At 41.7% G+C, this 15993-nt stretch overlaps 1 protein-coding gene across 3 annotated transcripts in view; it reads left to right on the top strand.

Moving 5' to 3' along the window:
• The window catches only part of RANBP3L (RAN binding protein 3 like), a 41962-nt gene that overhangs the window by 11595 nt on the left and 14374 nt on the right, over positions 1–15993 (top strand). For 2 of the 3 annotated variants that reach the window (XR_015946134.1, XM_035100513.3), the window contains exons 2-12: positions 1559–1665; positions 2586–2622; positions 4835–4912; positions 5440–5514; positions 5679–5750; positions 7117–7253; positions 8447–8529; positions 9968–10052; positions 10714–10810; positions 12000–12133; positions 12505–12625. Coding sequence is in view for 2 of the 3 variants with exons in the window: in XM_035100513.3 (XP_034956404.1) it covers positions 1559–1665; positions 2586–2622; positions 4835–4912; positions 5440–5514; positions 5679–5750; positions 7117–7253; positions 8447–8529; positions 9968–10052; positions 10714–10810; positions 12000–12133; positions 12505–12625 (1026 nt within the window). In the remaining variant the exon portion in view is untranslated. The remainder of the gene's footprint in view (positions 1–1558; positions 1666–2585; positions 2623–4834; positions 4913–5439; positions 5515–5678; positions 5751–7116; positions 7254–8446; positions 8530–9967; positions 10053–10713; positions 10811–11999; positions 12134–12504; positions 12626–15993) is intronic. The other variant, XM_035100512.3, reaches the window with a different exon arrangement.

The following is a 15993-nucleotide window of genomic DNA, read 5'->3' on the forward strand; positions in this document are numbered from 1 at the left end:
CGTCTTATATTTATTTTTTCCTCAAAAAAACACACTATGGCTTATTTTCAAGGGATGTCTTATTTTTTTTCCTCCTCCTCCTGCCGCGGCCGGCATTGCTGCTGCGCCTATCACTATGTCTTATTTTCGGGGTATGGCTTATATTCCTTGAATGCTTAAAAATCCTTCTATGGCTTATTTTATGGGTATGTCTTAAAATATGAGAAACAGGGTAGCTAGGGATGATGGGAGTTGTAGTCCCAAAACATCTGGAGGCACAAGGTTGGGAAACACTGCTCTAGATGTTGTCAGACTCCAACTCCTATCATCCCTGAATATCATCCATGCTGGTTGAAGGAAACGAGAGTTGGAATCCAACAGCAGATGGAGGTTCCCTGCAGCTTCCCCATTCTAGTTTTAAGGTTACAGTCAATGATGAGAAAATTGTAAGGCTTCTGCAATGGGCTGGACACTGCTGCCCTCTGCTGAGTTTGAAGAGCACCAGAACAGCTCTAGCCTAAGTAGACACAGTGTAGAGAAATTTGATTCAGGTCGCGTTTGAAGGAGAGCATGCCAAAGTCACGCTTTGCGAAATAATACACAAACTCTTCAGAACTTGTTCTTGCAAAGCAACCAAGTTGTTGTTGTTGTTGTTTAGTCATTTAGTCGTGTCTGACTCTTCATGACCCCATGGACCATAGCACGCCAGGCACTCCTGTCTTGCACTGCCTCCCGCAGTTTGGTCAAACTCATGTTCGTAGCTTCCAGAACACTGTCCAACCATCTCGTCCTCTGTCGTCCCCTTCTCCTAGTGCCCTCAATCTTTCTCAACATCAGGGTCTTTTCCAAGGATTCTTCTCTTCTCATGAGGTGGCCAAAGTAATGTATCTAAAAATGCAGAGGCGCACAGAGCAAGGTGTGCATAAAATTGCACATATTGTTGAAAATACATTATATTAGTATTTTCTACATGTTTTGGTACTGACCTTTAAAGCCCTAAACGGCCTCAGCCCAGTATACCTGAAGGAGCGTCTCCACCCTCATCGTTTAGCACCGAGGGCCTTCTGGCGGTTCCCTCACTGTGAGAAGTGAGGTTACAGGGAACCAGGCAGAGGGCCTTCTCGGTAGTGGCGCCTGCCCTGTGAATTGGACCACGCATCGCATGTTGAAACAAGGTGATTATGAGGCAACGGGAGCACCCCCTAAGCTGCTCCTGCTACCGTCCCTATCATTAAGTAAAGGTCCCAAATCTGTTTTGGAGAATAGAAACATGAAAGTACACAACCATAAACACATTTTCCCCCATCTAGTACAAATCTGCTTTAGAGAATACAAACATAAAAGTACACAATTAGTAATTTTTTTCATCTAGTACAGCTGCATCCCCGAAAGAGAACAGAAAAAAGCGATGGCGTGGATTTGAAGAGGACATGGTTTCAAAAGATGAAATATTGAGTTCTCAGAAGAGCTGAGTTCTGTTCAGAAATCCCAAATCAATGAAAACATGTTATATTTATCAAAAGGAAACATTATTTGAGTTCACACGCTGTTTGATATGGAGTCTTTCTTCTTTCCCAAGGCAGATCCGTGATTGCACAGCCCATATTTGTTTTCGAGAAGGAACGCCCTTGCAAGGTACGAACGGAAGCCTCCCCTTCTTGCACTTCTCCTGGCAACACATCTGGGGTGAGTCAGGGCGCAAGGTGGGAGGCGCAGGACCACAGCAGCAGGCCTATGTGGGTTCAGCAGAGAGTCTGCATGCATAGATACATCTGTACACACTTGGGGCAGATGTGCAATCAGGAATCCTGGGAAACCTGGGTTCCCAGCCATAGTAGCAGAGTTTAGAACAGGGGTCAGCAAAGTTTTTCAGCAGGGGGCCGGTCCACTGTCCCTCAGAATTTGTGGGGGGCCGGACTATATTTTTTTGGGGGGATGAACGAATTCCTATGCCCCACATATAACCCAAATATGCATTTTAAATAAAAGGACACATTCTACTCATGTAAAAACACGCTGATTCCCGGACTGTCCACGGGCTGGATTTAGAAGGTGACTGGGCCGCATCTGGCCCCCGGGCCTTAGGTTGCCTACCCATGGTTTAGAAGTTACTCTGAATGCATGCAGAGCAGGGGTGGGGAATCTCAGGCCTTATGAGCAGATGCAACCCTCTAGGTCTCTGCCTCCTGGAAATCTTCCTAGGACACACACACCCCTCCCCAGGCCATGTCCCCTCGGTGACTGTGTTTTTTACACACTGAGTGTTTTTGTGTGGCTAGAATATGTTGTCAAGCTCTGTTAATGTCTCTCGCTGGTCTGGATGGAGCAGACAGATGAAAGTGTGAGTGTGTGTAGAAAACCGCCTATTGCACAAGGCTAAGAGTCGCATTTGTTGCTCTGTCTACTTTTGCCACTGAGGTGGGGCTGATGAAAACTGATCGCCAACATCATCTGTCCATGATCTAGAGCCTCAGTTTCTGCTATGCATTCTGTTACACATATTTCCAGGGCCTGCAAAAATCAGTGTCCAACTAGGGGTCTCTCTTAAAATAACCGACATCTGGCAAACCTCAGCTGAGGGCTGACTACTCTCTCTTTCTGTCCAGAGGCCTGCAGAAGACCCTGTGTGCAAGACCGAAAAAGGTAAGAATTATCCTAGCTGGGAAATGGGAAAAGCAAGGTGGATTCCAAATAGAAGAGTGGTATAAAGAAATGTGGGATATAGCGACTAATGATAAATTAACATGTGCTATCAAAGCAGGAAGGGGAATATGGAAGAGAAATGACCTTGAGGAGATATGGAAAGTATTTGTGGAATTTGTATTGTTAAAACAGAAAGGGGTCAAACCATCTCAAGAAGTGTTAAATTTTTGGAAAGTTGGATTATTGTGATAAATAATGGCCTTGAGGGTGGGGTGGACATTATTATTATTATTATTATTATTATTATTATTATTATTATTATTATTATTTTGTTACGAATAAAGTAATGATATTTTTTTTAAAAAAGTAACCATTTGTTTTTGTTAAAAAAGCTTCCAACACCAACTGGTTGTAAAGTACATAGTATCATTTTTATTTAGCAGCTAGGTATTCCCCTTAGGGACCCAGGTGGCGCTGTGGTTAAACCACTGAGCCTAGGGCTTGCTGATCAGAAGGTCGGTGGTTCGAATCCCTGTGACGGGGTGAGCTCCCGTTGCTTGGTCCTGGCTCCTGCCAACCTAGCAGTTCGAAAGCACGTCAAAATGCAAGTAGATAAATAGGAACCGCTACAGCGGGAAGGTGAAAGGCGTTTCCATGTGCTGCTCTGGTTGCCAGAAGCGGCTTTGTCATGCTGGCCACATGAGCTGGAAGCTATACGCCGGCTCCCTCGGCCAATAATGCGAGATGAGCGCGCAACCCCAGAGTCAGTCACGACTGGACCTATGGTCAGGGGTCCCTTTACCTTTTTATTCACCTTAGTCACCGACCCAGGGCACCAACATATCACCTAGATTCAATCCTCTGCCCCAGGATTTTTCATGCCAATAAATACCTGTATTGCTTCTGGTTTGGCACCAGATCTGATATGGCGTCAAACCTGAGACTAAGCAGCTTGCATATATTCTTGTCCCTCCTTTTTTTGGAATTACGGTCCCTGCACATCCAGCACATGCATTCCTATGAAAAAAGCCATATCTACAAAACATGTTTTATTCAGCCTTTTAAACAAAGGGCTGTTCTCTGCCCTCTGCAAACCAGGACATGTGATTATCTTAGTCACCAGTGGGATATGGACAAGAGGGTGCTCTGCTATCTCTTGGACAACTTCCTCAACACGCAGTAGATTGTAATTTGAATTTAATTATTCAAATATAATATACTACTTGTAACCCTAGGATAATCTACCCTTGTTTAGGGAGAACACTTGATTTATCAGCCATCTTCTGACAATCACAAGACAGCCATATTTATTTACAGTGGTACCTCAACTTACGAACGACTCGACAACTGAATTTTTCGACTTACGAATGGGGCAAATGGCCGCATGCTTACGAATTTCTCGACATCTGAACGGAAACCACAGCGGTTTTAGATAGGGTTTTTTCAACCTACGAATTTTTAGATGGGGTTGCTTCGACTTACAAATTTTTCCGTTTCCAATGCATTCCTATGGGGAAACGTGTTTCCAATGGCGCTTTTCAACTTATGAATTTTTTGACCTACGAAGGTGCCTTCGGAATGGATTAAATTCGTAAGTCGAGGCACCACTGTATTTACTTACTTACTTACTTACTTACTTACTTACTTACTTACTATTGCGTTTATAGTCCATCTTTTTTTCCAAGCAACTCAAGGTGATATAAACGGTTCTCCTGCTTGTCATTCAATCCCCACAACAGCCTCACCTCTCTCCACCTAAAGGACTGATCACATAGGTCCTTACTACCTGGGGGAAGTGGCAAGGATCTTTTTTATTTTAATAATAACTTGTATTAAAGATTTATTGGGGGGGGTTACAAAAGCACGTGTTTTGTCTCTTTTTTCAGGTTGCAGAGTCTTTATTGCTTTTTTTAAAAAATGCATTTGTTTCTCACCTTTTTCTCCAAGGGGCTCAAGGTTGCATACATGGTTCTCATTTAATCCCCCAAACAGCCCTGTGAGGTAGGTTAGGCTGGGAGGCAAAGGCTGGCCCAAGGTCACCCGGTGAACTGAGGGAGGATTTGAACTTTGGTCTCCCAGATCCTAGTCTGACAATCTAACCACTATGCCACGCTGTGTAGCCTTGGATTTGATTCCTTTGGGCTGTTGTATTGCTGAGGTTGAAAGGAATTGCAGTGCATGATGATGTGTGCTGTGTTTTTCCCCCTTTTAGTTTCCACTGGTTCTTCCAGAAAACGTCCAAGATCGTCGTCATTTTCTTTTCAAACTTCCGACTCCCAGTCATACAGAGGTATGACTTCTTATCCCATTTCCCTTTCCAGTAATGTATTGCACATTGAGAGTAAACCCCTTATTCTACCTGGTTTCAAATTGTACTCACTCAGTTGGAATTAAATGCTGAACAGCACATTTTAATTCCCACTGATTTCAAAGGTACTTAGTTAAGCATAGCTTGAAATGGATGACAGTGGGGTGTCAGTGGTGTGAATGGTTGTAGGGCAGAAACGGTAGGAATAATCTCATGCTTAGTTAAGCTTTCCCCAACCAAGTGTCCTCCAGATGTTTAGGATAAAATTTCCATCATCCCTGACCATTGGGGATGGTCATCCTGGCTGCAGTTGATAAGAGTTGGAATCAAAAACATATGGAAGGTACCAAGTTTGGGAAGGTTACCTTAGTCTATATATCCGCCAAGTTTTGTTATCAAAGAAACATACTGCTATAATTGTGTTTGCATGCTGGCATAATTACATTTGCTTAAGTTATAAGTGTAAAATACCCTTGGGGAAAATTATGATTTGCTTCTTGTGTTTCCAGAAAATGTGCTTTCCCCCAAAAGAGCAAGATCATCTTCCTTTAACATCCTTCCAACATTTCCACCACCCCAGCCAGGTAAATTAAAGTATGACTAAACAGTGATTTAGCAGGCCAGTATAGTATTATTATTATTATTTTGTCAGTGCTTGAGGGAGTTTTGACTCACTACAAAATAAACAAGAAGAGGAAAGAGGAAAAAAGAAAACCAATTTAGCTAAACACTTTGCACTGTTTTGCAGTAAAGAAGAATAACATATTCATGACCTCAGCACTACTACAAAAGAACACTGCTGTGAAAGAAACAGAAAAAGGTACAGTTATTACAGTGTAATGGAACCATTAAATGGGGCAATTACATAAGCCCCTTTATATGGACTAGAAGTGAAGGAAATAGAGGACATTACTATGGAAAAGCCTCTATTGTACTGTACTGTAAATGAAATCCTGCCATGTATGTCACACTGCCCCCTAGCTTGTGGATGACCATGGAACTAGAATGGAAGGAAGTTTCTAGGACTTGTAGATCAGGGGTCCCCAGACTTACCCGCCTTCGGGCCGGTGCCCGCCGCGCTGATCGCGCGGAGGAGTGCGCGCGCAGTGGGCCGGAGGGTGGGGGACTGCGCGCCAGTGCGCATGTGCACACCCATTTACTGGCGTGGTGGCGCGCTTCCAGGCCGGAAAAATCGCCGATAAATGTTTGTGCGCATGCGTATGGGCCTCCCCCGACCCGGAAGTGCACCTCCCCTGACCCGAAAGTGCACCGGAAATGATCTCTTCTGGGTCGGGAGAGGCCCATACGCATGCGCAGAAACGATTTTCGGCTATTTTTTTCAGATCTGGAAGTGCGCCGCCGCGCCGCGCGCTGCAAGAGCGGGCGGCAGCAGCGGGCGGCGGGGGGCGTCGCGGGCCAGATTGGGAGGCCAATTGGGCCGCATCCAGCCCGGGGGCCGTAGTCTGGGGACCCCTGTTGTAGATTGTGCAGAAAGGTTTGTATGAACCTCATTTAAACCCATTGTTCAGGCATATCATATAACTCTCAATTTGCCATGTATACCATACGCCCCATTTGTGACCTATTTGTTTTTCCATGCCTGTGGGATTCTGAAATTTTGCAAAATATGCTTCAGCTCTAGTGTACAGATGTAGGAGTAAAATATGTTTTTAACTACCTTCCCTCCAAAAATCTAGAAAGTCTTAGGATAGAGTTGGAAGGCAGTTCAAGGTCATCTAGTTCAACCGCATGCCTATGCAGGAAACCTCCTACTACAGGTTCCCTAATTAGTGTTAATCCAGAATCTGCTGAAAACCCTTCAAATTATGGCTGTGCACAAACCATCAATTTAAAGTGCATTCTCCCCAAATAATCTTGGAGATTGTAGTTTACCCTTCACAGAGCTACAATTCCTACAACTCTTAACAAACTGCAGTTCCCATGATTCTTTGCCAGAGTGGATGTGTGATTTAAATACATTATATATGCATAGCCTCACGATTCTTTGACCTAGATGCAATGTTCCTAGTGTGAAAATAATACAGAAGTTCAGTTGGCATCGCTATCATAACGAAGGATTAGTTTTTCCTTCATTTATGTGACTTTAAGAAACCCTTGTACAAGAAGGGTGTGCAATAAGAAATAACCATTTTAAAAAAAATCCCTGTTTCTCTCTATTCTGCAAGGTCTTCCTTCAACAAATGTACAACGGGATGTTTTAAGGCCTGCCATCTTACAACCTCCTCAAGTTCCTTTGCGCAAACCGGTAGAGAAGACTGAGATTGAAAATGTCCTGGAGGATAAACACGAATCAGACACAGAGGTAAAATATAGCACACATAGGAAGCCTTGTTCCATACATGACATTTTTACCTCGCAGATGTCTTGCAAAGAAGTACAAGGACTGGGTACTAGTTCAGTATTGCAATACTCACACATTAGCCACGTGAAGCCATGCTGCACCTCTTTAGGGCATGTGGTAGGCAAAGATCTGAAGTGGGAGCTGACCATACTCATGTAGCCCCTTTACTGAAGCTGGACCACAAAAGGGAGTGAAGTTGTGTCCTCCACCTTCTTTTTTAAAGCATCTCCATGTGTAATGGTGCTGGTTGCTTCCTCACGAGTAATCCGTTCCCAACTCTGTGGCTGGTTTTTACAGAGTTTTATTTATATTCATATGTACAAGACAGAGCAACAAAAAGCATGGCTGTTCTATCCCGAATCAGAATCCGGAAGCACCGCCCTTCGTGACTTCCTCCAACAGAACACGCTGGGTGTTCAGAATCTCCTCCTCTCTATGCGCCTCTTTTCACCCCTCCGTTGTTGGGGTGATGGGGCTGCTGGAGAACCCTCCCCACTGGAACTGCCCAGCTGGGGGGCTGGTGCTATCACCTCTGGCACCTCCCCTTCCTGGGTATTCTGGTCTGACCCTCCAACGCTTCCCTCTGGGAACCTTTCCCTCTCAGCATCCTCAAGGCTCTGCACCGCTGTCTGAGGGTCAGTACCACCTTCTGCGAACAGCTCTGAAGCGCTGCCATCCCGGGCTCCTACTGCATCAGGGAGCCCTTGTCCCCACTTCCTGAACTCTCCGCTGACCCCTGGTGGTCCCCTGACACCATGCCAGTGTTTCTGATCCAGACTGAGGGCCACACACTGGCCCTTTGCAAAAGAAAAATGATGGGCAAACCGTGTGATGGATTCCACATGTAGTTTGGCCTTGAGGCAGATCGTAATAGACAGGCTCATGCAGGAGATGCAGTTCTTAAAGGCACTCAAACTGGCAGGGGGGGGGGCAGATGACCAACCCAAGCCATTTATTTCCTGAGTTCCATTAAAACAAGGGGACCAGTTTGTGTTCTGGTGTGAATGCCATTTTAAAGCTGTTCTGGCTAGCATTCCATCTATTTTTAATGCCCCTATGGTAGGGTAATTGAAGGTGCCACTTGACATATCCAGCGACGGTGTGTGCTTTCAGAAAACAAGAAAAGTCAAACTGGTTTAATTAATTGTTTTTAGGTATCTGGAGACACCTATTTGTGGGCAAATGACTCAGAAAGGCCACTTCCCTCTCTTCACATTTCAGGCCTTCAAACAATAAGGTAAGCTAAGTGAAATATTTTTTGGGGTTGCGAATGGTTCTGTAAGATATGAAGCATTCACCCAAGTAGCCTACTTCTTCTTTTTCCCCAGTATCATTAATAATAAAGACCCCCTTTGCCAATGGGCCCTGTCCGTGATTGTCTGTGTACATTCCTGCCACACTCCCATATGCCCACATAATATCAGAAAGCAAAGTCTACACACAAAGAGCTTTAAATGCATAGGCTGCCCACACCATCAGAAATCCCAAACCCACAGGGGTCCAGATAATATGGAGAACCTACAGGCGTACAATTGCACTGTACACATGAGGGTTCCCCTTTCTGACATTGCAGTGGCATGTGGGCATCCTCCTGAGCAGAAATATTTGGGGCCAAGATTGGTGGTTCTGGCCCCGATGCAACTTCCAGGTGTTGACTAAATGCATGGAACTCTGCCTCGTTCTGGATGCTACATGTTAAGTGAGTCACTGGCAAACTAGAGTTGGCAGACTAGACTTTAAGCAAACAGGATGACCGGGATGACAGTGGGTTTTGGAAACCAAGTCCTATGAGGAGCAGTTGAAACTGAGCTGAGTACCGTACATTTAACCTGGAGAAAAGGTGATCAAGGGGAGATATGATCATTGTCTTCAATTATCTGGAAGGCTGTCATTGCAGATGGCAGAGCAGACTTGTTCCCTTTTGCTCCAGATGGCGGGACTAGACCTCATGGGTGGAAACGGCAACGAAGCAGATTACCGCTGAACATTGGGAGAAACTGTGTAATGGCAAGAACTGTTTGTCTTGGGAGGTGCTGTGCTGTATTGAAGCAGAGGCTGGATGTCCATCTGTCAGGGAAACTCTAGTTGCCAGAGTCCTGCGCTGAGCAAGGGGATTGGACTAGAGGACATCAGAGGCTATCAGTCTATGGAGGGATCTCTTCTGAATAGCCCAGCTATCATTTCTCTGGCTTTAGAACACCTGGCTTTGCAACCTGGCCACTCTAGCTATTGCCCGAAAGAGGTGTCCTATAAAATCCAAATGGTTTCAACACAGTCTACTCAAAGTAGTCTGCATTTGTATTGGATTTGATATTTGTATTGATATACGTATTAGAATTGAAATTGACTTTATAAACGTACCTGTTGGTTTTTAAAATGGTTTGATATATTATTTTTTCCTTCTTTTTAAATTGTTTTTATATTGGGCAAATGTTTTAATGGCTTTTATATATGCAATTGTTTTCCATCTGCTTTTATCGCATTCAATAAATGGATGCCCCATCATAAGCAATTCATAAAATAAATAATAATTGTTGACACTAGGCTTTTCTGGCAGGACTCCCAGAAAACAAACACAGATACACATATATGTGAATCAGATTTACTTATATTTTCTTTTTCCAAAAGTTGATTAGGCTTCTTCTCCCCTGACTCTTTCATTTTTCCTTTTTAAGCAACCAACTACCTGAAGGTAGAACTTTTTCAAGCAGTAGACATTCTGACTTTGTGTTTGGAGAAAATATAGTAGAAAGAGTTTTGGTACGTATTAAAGATTTTTGACTCATTCTGGGGAGGGAAAACCATGTAAAATGACTTAGATGTGTCTGCATCCAATGTTCCAATACAGTAATTTATAAGTTCTGACTTTACCATAGATATCCCTTAATTTAGAACAGTTCAAAAAGCTATCATAATTCTAGTTAAGGCAGGATAGTATTCATGTTCCGTGCAAAGATTGATATAATGCTTGGCTTAGTACAATGAACAAATCACGCTTTAATATCAGAGTAAAATGATACTCAATTCAGTTTACCTAGGCCAGAACCTAATGTACAATACCAAGGCTTCTTATGGAGGGGAATTATCTGCTGGAATGTTCTGGAATATTTTACTACAGGATGTTTGCAAAAGTTGCACATTAACCTGCTTTATTAAAATCAGGATACTATCATACAAGTGCAACCATAGCTGCCAAGTTTTCCCTTTTCTCGTGAGGAAGCCTATTCAGCATAAGGGGAAATCCCTTAAAAAAAGGGATAACTTGGCAGCTATGAGTGCAACCTGCTCCTCGTCTCACTGCATATTTTACAATGCCATTCATTTTTATAATTTTTTAAATAAGTAAAATATCACCATCTGACATGCTCTCGGTGGTAGTTCTGATTTTGTCACTTGTAATGTTTTCCTGCAATTTTCCTAGAGGCCAGCGAAATCCCCAGAGCTGCATTCTGAAAGTGACAACAATGGGAAAAACCCAACGTCTCCTATAGGTTTTCATACCAGGTCTCCACAGACAAGTAGGTGATCTTTCTTACCAAATAAATAACATTAACTTGTTACTGTGCAGCTTTCATTTTGCACTTCATGGTATTGTGATTGCATTTGATAATCCAAGAGAAAAGACCCACTTAATTATGAAGCATAGCCAAAAATGCATTGAAAAGCACGTGACTTTCGCCCAAAGAATCCTGGGAAATGTAGTTTAAGGGTACTGCAAATTATAGAACTGCGAGATGAAAACTACAGTCCCCAGGTTTCTTTGGGTGAGGTCATGTGCTTTAAACACATGTGGGATGTGCTTCGAGTTTCTGGTGCAGATCTGCCCTCAGACTGTACGGTTGTTCAACTCCAGCAGAGGTCAGGATCCTATAGCCCTCCAGATGTTGCTGAACTACAACTACATCCCTCGCCACTGGTCATGCTTCCTAGGACTGATGAATTTTTTTCTTCCGCAACATCTGGAGGGTCAAAGGTTCTCTACAGGAATCTAGAGTTGAGACCGGTATTCTTTGCTCTAGCTGGTTGTCACTTTCCAATGGCTTTCACAGATGGCATTTTTATGAGAAAATTTCTGAAATCTTTCTTTCCCCCACCCTGAAAAAAGGCCAGTTTGCAGGATTTTCCTTGAACAGTCTCCAGCATTTTTGTCTGTGGGGTGGCTGCCATTCTCTAGCTCCTAAGAACAATACTGGATCCAGGAACAACTTATTATTAGAATTAGAATTGCATTTGGAAACGTACTGGGAGCCACTGTAGATCTTTTAGGATTGGTTTTATATGATCCCGGCGGCTGCTTCCAGTCACCAGTCTAGCAGCTACATTCTGGATTGATTGTAGTTTCCTTGAAAGGTAGTCCCACATAGAGCCCATTGCAGTAGTCCAAGCAAGAGATAACCAGAGCTTGTACTGCTCTAGTGCAGGCATCCCCAAACTTCGGCCCTCCAGATGTTTTGGACTACAATTCCCATCTTCCCCGACCACTGGTCCTGTTAGCTTGGGATCATGGGAGTTGTGGGCCAAAACATCTGGAGGGCCGCAGTTTGGGGATGCCTGCTCTAGTGGGACAGTGCTCAGGCAGGTAGAGTCTCAGCCAGCGTACTAGATGGAGGTGGAGGATTCGAAATGGTGGCCAGGCTGCCAATAAAACTGCAAGGTTTTCCTTCCATAGAAACCTCAGGATGTTCCATTATTCTCCTTTCTCTATAGCGTCGTTTTTTGCCAAGGATACAACACTAGTTGAATCAGCTGCTGCTTATGTATCTAGCAAACCGACACAAAGATATTTATTAGATAAAGTTGAAGTTACTACAGGAGAAGAAGCAGAGCACAATGTGTTACAGGTATATCTTTTCCTAAAAGACTTATTGGTGGGGAGTTTCTATTATATTTGAAAAAAACAGACCATGGCCTGGTCTGCACATAACACTAAGCCATGGTTTGTTAAAACAAACCATGAGGTACCCATTAGTTGTCTGACAGGTGTTCAAACAACCCAGAGGTTGTTTCTCCAACATTTGTTCTATTTTTCTTTTCTAGTTTTGTGAATAAGCTATAGTAATCCATTTAACTGCCATTTCCTTTAAAACAACAACAACAACATTTTTATTTAATAGTAAGAATATAAATGACACAGAAGTTTTAGGTTTGTTTGTTTGTTTTAAATAATTGTGTCTGTCCAAATTGACATTTTTATCATACTTTCCCATTTTAGATCAATTGCAGACTCTTTTTATTTAATAAAGTTTCATCATCTTGGACTGAAAGAGGCAGTGGCTCTCTGAGACTTAATGATACATCCAGCAATCAGTGTGGAATGCTGCAGTCAAGACTGAGTAAGAATTAATTTCACCATTAAGTCCATCTTCCCCCATAGGCAATCAATGTGGAAAATGTGCAAAGACGAGCAAACTGTATTTACAGCTATAACATATTGCCAAAGGATTTAGAATATAAACGTCACAATCCAGCAGACATTTTATTTGTTTAAGTTGGGGGTCTCATCAATTTAACTACATGTTAGTCTATTAATCAAATGAGCTCCCATTCAGTAATTGATTTATTAATTGTGCACACTATGCCTTGGGAAGTTTGCATACATCATGGTTTATATATGATTCAGATGCAGTATTTTTTATTATTTTTTCCAAATAGGTAAATAAACACATGCAAGAAACCTACACATACACCAGAAAGAAGGCACTCCTTATGCATAGTGCAAACATTAAACACTGACACATACAATTACACTTGCAAAAGTTATGAATATGTTCGTATTGGCAAAAAACATTCATTAAAAAACAAATCTTAACCTTTATCAATTTTACAACTTTATTAATGCAGTATCCGAGTCATTTGTTTGAAATTCATTTCTAATACATATTGAATCACATATATCACAAATGAATTGTGTATAAACAACTTGGATACTCCATTAACAAAGCTATAACATTTATAAAGGGTAGAAAATTAAATAAGTGTGAATAGAAATGAGTAATACTCGCAAAGAGAAACATGTAAAATAGAAAGAAAAATGATATTAACTATAAAACATAAAATGCAACAGAAAAAATAAAACATAACATTAAAGGAGATCGTACATGGGTGAGGGAAGTTAGGAGAGGGAGGGGGGAGGTTAAGAAGGGGATGAGGGAAAGGGAGGGGGGAAAGTGTCAGGTTGTTATAAAGTGGCAGATTTCTTTTGATTTTCATTTATCGATGGCTGTATATTATATTGTCGAACATTCTGTTTATTATATTTTGGAACATTTTGGAAATTTTTGTAAGATTATTAAAACTGCAATAAAAATGTCTAAAAACATTTATAAAGGGTAGGTTTTTTTAAAAAAAAATTAAATGAATGTATTGTGCAGATAGGAACACATTCATCATTTTTGTGATGAATTCCTCTTTTAGAGAGAGTCATTTGCAGACATACATAAAGTTTAGTTTACAGTACACCATCATGTATTCAGACAGGCTATAGAGATATTCAAAACATTAAACGTTCTCAAGAAATGAGAGTGTTTGTCACAAATGGGGACTAGTTGAATTAGATCAGTGGTCCTCAACCTTGGGCCTCCAGATGTTTTGAGACTACAATTCCCATCATCCCTGACCACTGGTCCAGCTAGCTAGGGATCATGGGAGTTGTAGGCCAAAAACATCTGGAGGCCCAAGGTTGAGGACCACTGAATTAGATGATTTAGGAATAGTGGCTAACTGAGTTTATTTGTTCTACTACAATGCATTCCCAGATATCAGGTGGGGTGGGGGTGGGGTGGGGAATTCCAAACTTCTCATGTTTTTATTTATTTATTTATTTATTTATTTATTTTCTGCTTCCGTAACGTTTACTTTATTTTTTAAAAAAATAATTTTTATTGGATTTTACATAAAAAGAGAGAAAAAGAATAAAAAAGAAAAGAATTTTTTTTTAAAAAAATGAAAAGACAAAAGCTTTAAGGAAAAAAATAGAGAGATATAGAACAATATCATCACGTCTTGTTTCTTCATTGTTCTTCACTTGTCTTCCTTTCCATTCTTTTATGATTAGCTCATAACATTTCCAGGATCTTAACTAAACATCATAAAAATACATCTTAGCTCTCTTATTTATAAATAGTTCTTAATCAATTTATATAAAAAAGTGAAGAAAAATTGGAAAGAAAAGATCCATAAAAATAATAAAAATACATAATTATATTTTTCAATTTCAGATCTAAACATTTCGGACTTCCTCATTCCCCTTCCTTGAGTTCTTTATAATTCACTAATTATTGCAGTTTCCAACTCTAAGATTACATTCTTCCTTCTAGATTATGACTTCTTTTTAACCACAAACCCTTCATTATTCTCTTTACCTTAATTACCCAATATTCTCTACCCTTTTACCCAAAAATATTCAAAGTAATCTTCAAAATATTTTACCCCCTTTTTATTCCCACTCTCAAAACTAAATCTACCCCCTTTCCTTGGAATCGGTGTCTCCAGAGATTTCAGCCAGCTCCTTGATACTTTCCGAGTTCAAACCCTGTTTTACCAACCAATAAAAATTAGCACAATTCCCCCTCACCCCACTCCTGCTCTGTCCCAATCTAAATTTTGCTGAACCCTTTCCCCCCCTGTTGTATTCCCAACATTTTATTTTCAATCTCATTCTCTTTCTGCCCCCCTCCTACTTCCTTCTCCCCCTCTCTCACTGGGGTAACAACCTTTTTGTTTTTCACCTTTTTGGGGGGCTTTTGAATCACCACCCTTCCCCGTTTCACCTCTCCCACCGGTGAAACAGTGATTTCTTCTTCATCCCTTCCCTGTTCCACCTCTCCCACCAGTGGAACAGTGGTTTCTTCTTCATCCTCATCTGTCTCAAAAATCCATTCTGTTGGTTCAGCAATCTGTTCTTCTGTAATTGTTGCATTTCCTTCAAAATTATGGTTCTCCTCTACCATTTCCAAAGTTTTCCCAAAAGTCACATCACAGCATGCGTCTTCTTCTGGTCTTTCCTCTTCTCCCTTTTCTTCCTCTCTAAGTTCAAATATATCGTCGGTTTCAAAATTCAGTTCAGTGGATTCATCAATCCTGTCATCCATGCATGTTAGAACAACTTTAGGGTTACGAATCTGCTCTGTCATTTCCAAAATTGTTTTCAGGGTCAAGTGCCACTGTGAGTCCTTCTCCTCACAATCCAGAACCTTCTCTTCCAACCTGTTAGTGCTCTCCGCTTCCATGATTGTGGCAGGCAGAAAGTGGTGTTATTATTGTCCTTGTTTTGTATTTTCCAAGTGCAAAAAGAATAAAATCCCGTCTGAACTGGATCCAACCTCTATTTCTTTACATTTTTCTCTTAACAGTCAAACTCAAATTCAGCACTGAGCAGCCTTGAGGTTTGCTTTTAAAAGTTCCTCTTTTATTTATCTACAGCTCTCAGTCTCAGGCCCACAGACAGACACATTGTGACGTCACAGAGGCGGCTAGCCGATCCTTCCTTTGACCTGACTCCAAGTTCACAGGGGGGGTTCCCCTTGTCAAATCACAGTCTTTTGCAGAGATTTAAGTGCACTTTATCTTTTTCCCTTACTCTGCATCAGGAAAAAGTTTTCTTAAGAGTAAATTTCTGAGCTTTCCATAGCTTTACTGCATCCTCCATTACTCAATTGGGAGGGCTGACTTCCCTTTTAAGCCTCCTCCCAGCGCCAAATTC

This window comes from Zootoca vivipara, chromosome 10 (genome assembly GCF_965207765.1).
Source record: "Zootoca vivipara chromosome 10, rZooViv2.hap1.1, whole genome shotgun sequence".
Lineage (NCBI taxonomy): Eukaryota > Metazoa > Chordata > Lepidosauria > Squamata > Lacertidae > Zootoca > Zootoca vivipara.